Consider the following 12,499-nt stretch of genomic DNA (forward strand, 5'->3'; position numbering starts at 1 on the left):
AAACCCAGCGGTTGAAAGATTCAAGATTTTATCCCTATCCCGTGGGAATATCGGGACGTGTTAACCCAGATGTCCAGCTATCTACATACCAAATCCAAAGCCGTCCAGCCGTTTTCTCGTGAAGGAGTAACACACACACACACACACACACAGCACGCACGCACACACAAACAAGATACTCGAGTGACAGTAGGGAATTCAAAACCGGTTTTTATTGTATGGAGAAAACCCGGTTTTCGGTTTTTCTCCATATATCAAAAACCGGTTTTGATTTGAATTCCCTAAGTGACAGTGATGTAACACCACTCAAACTCGATTGTTTCTCATCGGGATTTTTGATTTCAAAAAGTAAGGCCTTCTATGTATGGAAAAAATTGTCAACCACAATTTTAAAAAAGAAACATGAAAATCGGTGACAGGTCAAGCTAAACCAAGCATAATTCTGAAATATTTCAAATTGTTTTTTAATTACCTTATGTGTATTTTTTTGTGTCTAACCAATTTTCTTGTACTGATTTCTGGTGTTCAATAAAGAACATTTGTATTGTATTGTATATTTATTTATTTGTAATAAGTCTTTTGATTTTGGATCCTTATCTATCATAATCAGAGCTCGAAAAGGGTGAGCTGTTTTGAAAGTTTGCACAACATGGACATACCCTGTCATTTAATGATAGCTGTCCCGTGATCTTTCTCACTCTATAAGTGGATATTAAACGCAAGAGGAATTGTATTTTTTATTTTGGCTGACAGTTTATTGTAATATGATTTATTTTTTGTATACATTTGACAATCCTTTTGTGAATTTCTTCTAATTAACTGACATGTGTTTATAATGTATTTTTTCAAAAGGTAATAAATAAATCTAGTCTAATCTAATCATTGAAAATAGAAAATGTACAAAAACAGATGGTCATTTATTAAAATTATTACCTATACAGAGGCTTTAGAATCAATTTTTTAATGACTTAGTCAACACGTTTTGCAATGTACTGTCATTTCATTTTAGTTTAATTACAATGAGTAAAGTTTTGTTTCGTTTGAATATTTATTTTCAGGGTGTTATCCATATACCATATTAATATCTACACATGACAGATATGTCTTGATTAACCCTCTCTCCAAGCTCTGATTGTATTAGAATTAACCGGCATCAAGACAGTAGGTAGTACAGCTAATCACACTCACACTACCTATGGATAAGTTGGATTTAGGAATGTGACTGCCAAGTGTCATCCTTCGATAACCAGTAAATTTCGACTTAAAGAATTAACTTTACCAAATATTGAACGGCTTGTTTTAACATTGGTTAGCCCAAATCCACTGGATCCATCATCATCATCATCAGCCCACAGCAGTTCACTGCTGGACATAGGCCTCTTCCATGGCCCACCACAACACTCTCCACTGGATATTGATGCATTTTAGGTGTAATCTACCATGGAATGACTACCACGAAATATTAGGTAAAGACTAATATTCTTTGCAAACAAGTACGAAAATCAGTCTCTAATCTCTATGTTTTATTTCTCCGATATACTCGTAGGGACTATTAAAAATGGTAAAGCAACAATTCTGGTCAATAAAAAAAACGTATATACGTATACGTACGTTTGTGTTGTGAATAAATGTATACTTTCTTTCTTTCTTTATATTTTTCTTTAGGTTGAATTTAGGTGATATTGGTCAGATAAATAAAATATTTCTTTAAAGATAGTAAGCTTTATATTTTCATCCAGATACTGCTTGCATACATTATTTATATGTAGACGTACATAAAAAATCTTATCCGAAACCAGACATTTTTTACATTGACATAAATATCAATTTAAATATAAATAACTAAAAGCTTATAAAAATGAAGTAGCTATTGCATCAAATACAAAAAGCGGAAAAACTATATTTTTTCTTCAGAAGATGTGGCAAGTTCCAAGTAATGGCAGTTTAATAGGAACTTTATGAATTTACAAAGTTCAATAAAATTTATTAAATATCATATTTGAAACCATCGCATCCTTAATTTCTTACGTAAGTTTTCCCAAAAGTAGTATGCATGAACACTTTTTTTGGAAGAGGTATGTTTTGAAGTTTACAAAGGTATAAGTTTGTAAAAAAAATGATTCCGATATGCCTTAAATTTAGAATATTACACGTATTCTGTGACTCAATTACGCTATCATAATCGCTAAGATTCATGACTCAGTTTCACTGAAAGATTCAAATCACATTTATCATTATTATAAACATTTAATAAAGCTGGTCCGTTTACACAGTCATGTATGAAGTATATTAACATTACGTAAACTCACGTCCACAACAACAACAGCCCATAACAAAATGTTTAAAATATATGGAGCTGCACTTTGCCCCGTCAACCAACTAACTAAAATGTATTTATCATAATTCTCACTGTCTATTTGCGACTAAAACTTGATCTGCCTAATTTAACAATATCGACAGTTGTCATTAACATTATTTGTATATTTCTACAATAATAAGGTACTCGTTGATGTCATAAAGTTAAATTTTATATACATTTGTTTCTGTTGTTGTAATCAGAAAGTCGATGTTCAATTTCAACTTGCCATGATTTTAAAAACGTCGTTTTCGACGGCAGATTCTTCACATTCGTAATCAATTTTTAAAAATATTTCTTTCAAAAGATTTTCGATCAAACTTTTCTGATACCAAAATGAAAACAAATATCTGAAAAATAAATAAATAGGTAAAGTACAGGACCTGCTTTATACATAAAACAATCGTTAATTGTAATTATCGATTCAATGTTTGTGCCACCCCTGTCGCGACGTTAGGGAGGCGTTCCTCCACTGAATCAATTTACTTCATAATCAATTTGATTTAGACGTACACAAACACTGAAGTAGGATTTAGCCAATACTGTTAAAATTAAATAACCACGTAATCTTACAAACAACAAATCACAGATAGCATGCTAAAACTGCCACAGAACTAAACACACTAAACATCGGGTACCTATTTCATAGCCCGACGCGGCCCTATCCTAAACGCAGTCTTAAATCCATTCATCATACAGCCCTGTTACAATACACATTACAATACAACCTAATACTGACTGACAACCTCCGACTTAACACTATAGGGTTAAATTGCCTAACGAAAGAGTCACAAATGAACATGCAAGTGTACACAATTCCTAATACATATGTGATTGTGGTTAAAATGTTAAGGAGCTCGAACTAAACCCCCGGTCGATCTCAAGCGGAATAAATCTAGATTAACCAAATTGTCGAATTATGAGGGAACCGCTGTTAGTAGCACATTCAAACGTTACTCAGCTCGAGTGTCCGGCTCGTACATATCACAGATCGTGTGGCGGCGCTCGCGTGCCGGCGCGTGGTCACAGGTAGGGCACGCACGCGGCGCAGCGGGACCGGCGCTCCGGGGACTCCGCTCGCGCCCTGCACACAAGCACGGGTTAGCTCATGAGCGCCTCTCGTCCCTTGTCTCCGAGCGCCCGAGCGCCCGCCGCAGCTTCTCCACCAACCTGCTGTGGAACTTGTCGGAGTCGCGAGCGCGCGCCGGCGGGCTAGCCGAGCCCTTGCTGGGGCTGTCGGCGGGAGCGCGCAGCGAGGCTCGCGAGGGCGGCGCGCGGCAGTACGACAGCGAGCGCATGGCCGGCGCCGAGCGGTGCGGGCTGAGCGTGGCGGCGCTGCGCGGCGACAGCGCCGGGCCCTCTGACCGTGACTCCGACACCTTCCGCACGCGCCCGCCGCTTGTCTTCTGCTCGTTCTCGGACGTGCGTCGCGATCGCTGCGAGTTGTATATATCCCAGTCGTTCTTCATAACCGGCATCATGAACGCCATCTCGGCGGTGACGATGACTCCTCGGTCTTAACGTTTTTGTTAAAATTCTGTTCGCTCTGCGACGAAAAGCTATCGTAGTGGTGGCCGTTGCACGATCGATATCTTAGAAGCGTTTGATGCACTCCTTTTCAGCTGATTTTCACAATAAATATAACTCCTTTTGTAATAAAACACGGAGAAATAGTAACTTTATTGATCGGTATTGAAGGACGAATAGTGGAAATGTTGGCTTTCACTTCAATGTCACGTGCACTGGACCGGTTGGGATCAGGTGTTGACCCTAGGACGATTTACGGTAGAATGAAGTATTCGTGAAAACAAACCCTGATATATGGAAAATGTTGGCGCCACTGTCGCAGCGGCCATTATTGGAATCGATTTAATTGAAGCAAGCAGCGTCTAGTTTACACTTCGTTGCTAATGAAAAATAGTATCTTATCGTCGATTAGAAACTTATAACGGAAAACACTCATGAATTGTTGACATATAAACGCTAAAACCCTGGAACAAAAATGAAAATTTCCATGTTTGCCAATATGCTACTCGACAACAGATGGCGCTTATAATCACCAGTAACAAGCCAAAAGCTTTGACTTAGTTACAATACAAGGCTTGCAATTATTTCCTCACTTAGCCGAGAGATGTCTCCTAAGTGTTGCCTTCGTTACTACCTTGTGACTGTACAGTCGTCTATCTTTATTTTTTAACTAGCTTTTGCCCGCGACTTCGTCCGCGTGGAATAGTAATTTTGGGAATTATTTAATTTATATAGGATACCTATTCTGCCAATAATAGTACATATAAACTTCTATGGTTTACCGAAAATAACCTATTTTAATACATTGCTATAAATATAAACTATTTTTTTTTGTTCTTCCATACATACATCCATCCGATGTTCTTTGGTAAAACATAAATATTTTGCGGGTAGCCACATTTTGTATTCGTGTATTCTACCCTGCCAACACAAAAGGACTAATTCTTCATAGTGAACTCTCACCTTACGTCCTTTACTGTAAGTCAAGGCATTTTTACTAAGCATAGCTACACAATTTCCGATAAATATAGGTACTGATACGTAGTAACTTGTTTGGAATTCCTTAAGAACTTTCATCCCCATATTTTCAAGTAAATAGGTCGAAATTTGAAAAGCGCCAGAGCAAATATTTATTAGGGTTCCGTACCTAAAAAGGAAAAATGGAACCCTTGTAGGATTACTTTGCTGTCCGTCCGTCCGTCTGTCTGTCAAGACCCTTTATCTCGTAAACGCGCGGAGTATAGGTATCGAGTTGAAATTAAGACCCTAAACTCAGGTCAATAGTCCCGAAAGCTGTGAAAAAATCAAACCTCTAAGTCAAGGCAATCAAAAGCTACAGTCATTCAAAAGGTGTTTCCATACAAATTGCCTCAACAGAAAAAGTTATAGGGTACTTCCGGCTGTCCTAGAAACTTGGAATTTTGCATAAAGGTAGCTCTTATAGCAAAATAAATAAGAAAAATCTGAAAATCATACTTTATCATGTCTGACTGTCTATGTGAATAAGCTATGTAAAATGACCCGACATTGCGTACATTTTGCTTATGAGTTTAGAAGGCTCTGCTAACACTGCACCATCCCCTCTGCTAACATCCCCTAGCTGGTACATTTTCAAAAACGCTTGAACAAAAGTTTCATAAAGGACCATCGATTTATCTTCGACAATGACGATCTTCCATATAAACTTCATCCCCTATTTCACCCCCTCATAGGAAGAATTTTCAAAAATGCTTGAACAAATATGTATTTATCTCTTATCACGTGTCCAAATGCCAAGTTTCATAGAGAACCATCGATTTATCTTCGACAATGACGATCTTCCATATAAACTTTCATCCCCTATTTCACCCCCTCACAGGTCGAATTTTCAAAAAAGCTCAAAGAAATATCGATTTATTTCTTATTAAGCGCCTAAATGCCAAGTTTCATGGTTTTAACTTCGACAGCGACGAACTTCCACCTTATAAACTTTCATCCCCTATTTCAACCCCTTAAAGCCTCTTTTTCGCAATATTAACAAACCCACTATTAACAAATAAAATATTTCATTTCATTTCATTTCATAAAAAATAGCTTATGTTCTTTCCCAAGGTCTATTCTATCTCTGTACCAAATTTCATCAAAATCGGTTCAGCGGCTTAGGCGTGAAAGTGTAACAGACAGACAGACAGACAGACAAAGTTACTTTTGCATTTATAATATTATAAAGTATGGAAGTATGGATTAAGCGCCTAAATGCCAAGTTTCATGGTTTTAACTTCGACAGCGACGAACTTCCACCTTATAAACTTTCATCCCCTATTTCAACCCCTTAAAGCCTCTTTTTCGCGATAAAAAATAGCCTATGTTCTTTCCCAAGGTCTATTCTATCTCTGTACCAAATTTCATCAAAATCGGTTCAGCGGTTTAGGCGTGAAAGCGTAACAGACAGACAGACAGACAGACAGACAGACAGACAGACAGAGTTACTTTCGCATTTATAATATTAGTATGGATAGTATGGATTATTCAGTTGATTTAAAATATAAACGTGACATTGGTCTGTATCGTCATCATATTATCACCGGAGCTGACTTAAGAGAAAATTAAATCACAACCGTACCTATTGTCAACTGCGTAAGTGAGAGTTCAGACATTTTTGACTACCCGTGCCTGGACAGCTGGTGAAATTACTGGCACTTGAGGTATCCTACCTTAGACCTCTAGGTTGGCAACGCATCTGCAATACCCCTGGTGTTGCAGATGTTTATGGGCGGTGGTGATTCTTACCATCAGGAGACCCACTTGCTTGTTTTCCATCCAGTCGAATAAAAAAAAAGTTCAGATATTTTTGACTACCCGTGCCTGGACAGCTAAGATGGTTAGGATGGCGTCTATTACAATACAGCATTCATTCAAGAGGCCCTACTCCGAAATTCGAAAATCGAAGTTCGTATCGTACCGTTCCTTCTCACTCACGTATAGTATAGTATAAGTGTCAGAGGGACGGAACGACACGAACTTCGATTTTCGAATATCGTAGTAGACAAGGAGCAGAGATTATCATCGACTACACACACTTTAACAAGAGAGCAGAATCATATAGCACAAATCTCAGTAATTTTAAAAACTATTGCGCTATTTACAGAACTATCTTGTCGTGATATCTTAATCCCACAAAAAACGTAAAATTGGAGGCCAAGACTTACAAGCTCGTAATGCTTAGGTACGCTACAAAAAGTTATCAAAATCCTAGGAAAAGCCCTGAGCCCTGAATTAACTAACTCCAAATCTTGGTTTAAAAACTTATGGCTTGGCCGTTTCGTAGATTGAAGACATAAACTTAACGTCTTACCATACCGTCTAGACGGTCCGATGGGCTTATTTACAATAGAAAATTAAGTCACAGGTGTTTAATATTATGACTATGCCATACAATGCAAATAGATCTCTTTTGAACTATGGTTAACTATCATAACTATATTTTTTTGCTTGCAAGTTACCGATGCTTGCGCATCACACTCAAAGCTAAGTGTAATCAAATTTTTCCTCACAAGTTTATGAATATAATTAAATAGTTTGACTTTCTTCCTATAGCATCTTAGTTATTTTACCGACATTAAAAACACACACATTCTCAACTCCTCGGATTTTTCTTACTATGCGGATTAGGTACAAAATAAAACAACAGAAAAAAATAAAATTATTTAGTAAGTATAATTGTTTACAACATGATCAGATGAATAACAGATTCACGTATTGATATGTACCATTTTAATTATACATAATAAATCGCCAACAAGCATTAGGTACGTAATTATTTATCTATTTTAGGCTAGAAGGCAAAAAACAACAACGCGATCACAAGCAACAATTAATAGGTGCAGTGATATGCTACAATAATTAATAAGCTACATATGCAAAAAATACTTAACATAGCGTATATCATACATTACAGATCTAATGAGTACAATTTTTCCATTGGTATTTTGTAGGACAAGTCCGTATTTATCTTGCTTTCCCAACTAGCTGACTGAAATTTACTGGAGCTAATTAAAATAAAAGCAAGATAAATACGAACTTTGCCGACAAAATACGACGGCATAACATTATTCACTGCACCCGTAGTCAACACTGACCACAAAAGAAAATAGAGTATCTACTCCTAAAAATTAATGGTGGGAATATAAATATCACATTTAGGGGCTGTTTCACCAACCATTGATTAATTTCATTTGACGGATAAATGTGATGCCGTCTCCGTCTATTAGAACAAAACACACAGAGACGGCATCACATTTATCCGTCAAATAAATTTAATCAATGGATGGTGAAACAGGGGGGTTAGAGTATTAAATATATACAAAACGACTTAAAGACAAACACTATCTGGTTATTTTTCATCGGAATTTTCGATACAAAATGTAGTCTCGCCTAAGACGAGACACTTTGAACATCGTCTAATGTACGATAGCATTTGTCAACCACAATAAATGTTTTCATCCTGAAAAACATTAACAGGGTTGAAACTAACCTAATCAAGTGCTTCAATATTCCGAATAGATTTTGAAACCCTCTGTACACACAGCATTCGAAACATGAGCGGTGTTGCCGCAATAGTGTTGTGCTAACACATAAACAAATCTCACTAAGGGTTTACCCACATTTATCGACACTGAATCGGCCTTAGCCGACTACAAAACGCTTTATGTCCCCGCAATAAGAGCAAAAAGACGTCGATCGGCTCGACCGACACGCGAAACGACGTGGACCGACGAGAAAAAGTCATTTTCGCAGTTATTGCGAGAACATGTCCGAATAAACAATCAAACAAATAGCTGCTATATAAAACATCAGGAGGTTTTCATAGAGAACCGGCCTTAAATAGATTTAGCATTAATTGCATCAAATTACTATGTATAACGAAAGATAACCAATGTCAAATGGTTAGGTTTTCTGAAAGCAGAAATTAACTTAAAATACTTGTTAAACGTACGTAGTCAAATGCATTATCTGCCACAGCGGGGCGTGCAAAAATATCTGACACGTTCTACCGGCCCTAGAAATAGGGCTGTGTCAGATATTTATGCACGCTTTGTTGTGTCAAATATTAGTGCTGGTGATTGTAAGTAGTAAATTTCACCCTTGCTGTTTTACTGTTTTAGCAAGACTTATCTTGCCAATTTCTATGCAAAAACATAACACACGAGAAAACTGTTCGATTTATGAAATTGAGATTTTGGGGGAACAGACAGAAGACCTAAAACAAATCCATACATATTATAAATGTGAAAGTGTGTGTGTTTGCCTGTTTGTTCGTCTTTCACGTCGAAACGAACTGACATGATTTTTGGCATAGAGATAGTTTATGGGCCAGGAGGCTACTTTTTATCCCAGGAAAAATGCTCAAGGCTCGGAACCGGTTTATTAAATAGCGGTAAATACCGATTTATTTCGTTTTAACTCCGAACTTTCATAAGAACGCGAGCGTTTTTAAGAACTTTTATTCAACGAGTGACAGTTGGCCGGCCGGCGGCGGGCGGCGACGTTTATCCGGCGCCGGAGTAAACCGGTTTTTATTGTTCTAAACCGGTTAATCTGACAAGAACTTTATGGAAATGTTCCCTTAAAAACCGGTTTAAAAATAACGGTTTCGCGAACGAAACAAAATGAAAAGGTTTTGCGCCAAGTACATGATAACGGTTTGGAAATTTAACCGGTATCCGAGCCTTGGAGGGAATAGCGCGCGATAACCTAATTCCACGCAGACGAAATCGCGGGCAAAAACTAGCACCCAGATAAATAAACCGGAGATATGAAAGCTGGTTTGACACTGATTATCGTTATAGTACCTAACGTGGTGCAACCAACACTAACTTAATTCAACACAATAAAACTGTGCTACTGTTAAAGATTTCTTTGCAAATAATACAATAGTTATTTATGATACAAGTGCGGAAAGTAGGCAATTCCCACGAGTGGCGAGAACTTGAAACACGAGCGAAGCGAGTGTTTTGAGCCGGCACGAGTTGGGAATTTCCTACTTTTGACACGTATATCATACAACGTTTTACAATGCATTAAGCGAGGAAAAAAATCGAGGCAGTGACTACATCATTTATTTGCCATACTCCTTTTACTACAGTAGCAGGCAGTAGATATACATACCGATATGCACGCCAAACCAAAATCGTTAACGTATACACTTTATTAAACCATCTTCATAACAATCATTGACTCAGAAGATTAGAACAGCTACAGCTACTAATGATAGGTAAAGGAGACTTTGTTTTAGTATTGTGATTTTTATGATTAATTATTAGCCCTTTTTGCTTGACATTTTCCACACTTATATTGGCTAGTCCTTATCTCCTGCACGCTCCTATAATGCTAAATATCAGTGCAACCCGTGAATAAATCCGTGTAATAGTTAATTATCATCAAGTATATGTTTATGTATCTAATCTACCAGCTGTTAACAAAAAGTTACCGTAAATCTGAGATTTTTTAGCTTTGGAACTGTAAATTAATCAAAATTGTTTCACTAATTCTAATAGATAAAAGCAAATAAATAAGAATAAGACATACCGGTAGATGTTATAATATCCATGTGTGTAGAAGTAAATTATTCTATCAATTTACGATGTTTATTAACTTAGGTATGTATATTATAGTTCACGTATTTCAGCATTGAGTTTGTCACTGGCAATATGTGCTTCGTGGAGGACGTAAGGCGGCGTAAAGTCAGATATAAATTCATCATTTGAACTTTTCATTTTAATTTACTTATCAATTATCAAAAATTAATTCACCGGACTGAACTCATGAACATTACTTTGGCGGGGTTTCATGACAGGCGCGAACGGGTAACCATGATTGGTTCGTGCTACGTCGTGCGCGCGCACTGGAAGCTCATTGGTTAACTTTCGAGTGCGCGCGCTTGACGTCGCACGGTCCGAATTGGACTCAAGAATTTATTTCTTTTTTTTCATAACTTTAGACGGAATTAAAATACGAGTTTACATGAAAAAAAAATTAACGTTCTCTTTTCTGTCGCGATTAATCTGTATTATCTTATCAGTAAATATTCAGTTGGTTGCATCAAACGTTTTCTTATTTGTTCAAAGCCTAACTATAACGACTCTTTAGACTTATTTTTTTTAACAATAGTTTGGACATAATTTGGCAATTTAAAAAGTTACTTTACCGCACAAGTGCGGTAAGTAAAATCCATACAACTTTACGGCACACTTGTGGATGCGTGCAGGAATCACTAATTTTCTATGGATATGTTGACCCACGTCAAGAGGCACTTTCCGAGCACGTGCATTGTAAAAATATTTACTTAGTAGGTCTAGACATTAGAACAACTAATGCAGCTTAATTTTACATTAAGTTAAATCACGTTACAAGGGTATCCTAATTTGTACTTTAGTACAGTGGTGTACATTAGCAAGTTAAAAGGTTAAGTAGTAGAAAGTATACTAGAATTCTGATCATCCCTTTGGTTCAGGGTCATAGTACTTGTTGAGATTGACCATAGTAAGCAGCTCGACCAAATGTCTCTGGTAACCGCACTCCATCACTTCGTGATAACTTTGTGCAAATATTTGGCGAGCTTCTCAAACAAATGGAACAACTCGTCGAGTTGCGCGAAGTTCGAGTGAGTGAAGTGACCGCCTGCTTCCTTTTTGATTCCATTTACCTGAAAGTCCAAATTATATATAAATATATCTTGTACTGTACATTTCGTAGAGTGCGAATACATGACTTCAAAATATATAATCATCTCTGCCGGAAGACGTCCATTGTCTTTAGAACACCATAATTTAGGAAAAGGATTTCTTATTTACATCGGATTTTTTACCCATCGAATTAGAATAAAAGTTAAAAATAAAAAATGATTTATTTCAGACCACAGTCATATAGGATAGGGATTCGTATTGTTTTAGAAACTCTCTCTTTCTTAAAAATGCTGCGTCCTTCCGAGTTTCATAATCTTAGTGCTATATGTATTTATGACATGTGACTTGCATATAATAATAAATAAATAAAGTCCATAGCATTGTTAGTAACAAAATAACCTTATGTAACTATGTCAGTAACTAAATAAATAAAACTTACCCAGCTTCAGAAACTCGACTAAACTTCAAGATAACCGTAAAGATGTCGTTTAAAAGTTCATAACCGGTGTCGATCTGGTTGTTCAACAGACACCTGAACAGAATCTTCTTGATGTACAGAACGTGGCATTCATACAAGTCGTCTAGAGTCCTTGCTTTCTTTAGATCATTTTTCGAACTCCGTCCACGACGTCAGTATGCAGGTTGTTACTATATAGTTGTCTAACGCCTTATTAGAGAGGCCATTATGTGCCTGTAGATTGTACGGATATATATTGAGGTGACCGTAGCAGTTGTCTAGATTGCTTCGCTGCTACTTTTACTACTAGCTTCAGTTCCTGCAAAAACATAGATTGTTTGTTTGTTTAATATTCTTTATTGTACAAAAAGGAAAACAAAAATAAAACAATGAGTAAATAGTAAATTAAAACAATGAGTTACTAATTGTACATTTACTGTTTAATTGCCACTAATACCTTTTTCAACAAGCAGCCGTAATTTCGGAATAAAGTAT

At 36.9% G+C, this 12,499-nt stretch overlaps 1 protein-coding gene across 1 annotated transcript; it reads right to left on the minus strand.

Moving 5' to 3' along the window:
* Window positions 1-1,702: 1,702 nt before the first annotated feature.
* Window positions 1,703-4,157, minus strand: LOC141445436 (uncharacterized). The gene is made up of 2 exons (XM_074111281.1): window positions 3,527-4,157; window positions 1,703-3,440 (listed from the first exon to the last, which is right to left on the minus strand). Exons 1-2 carry the CDS (start codon window positions 3,844-3,846, stop codon window positions 3,380-3,382), a joined length of 381 nt encoding a protein of 126 aa, XP_073967382.1. The 5' UTR covers window positions 3,847-4,157; the 3' UTR covers window positions 1,703-3,379.
* Window positions 4,158-12,499: the final 8,342 nt, after the last annotated feature.

This window comes from Choristoneura fumiferana, chromosome 2 (genome assembly GCF_025370935.1).
Source record: "Choristoneura fumiferana chromosome 2, NRCan_CFum_1, whole genome shotgun sequence".
Classification (NCBI taxonomy): Eukaryota; Metazoa; Arthropoda; class Insecta; order Lepidoptera; family Tortricidae; genus Choristoneura; species Choristoneura fumiferana.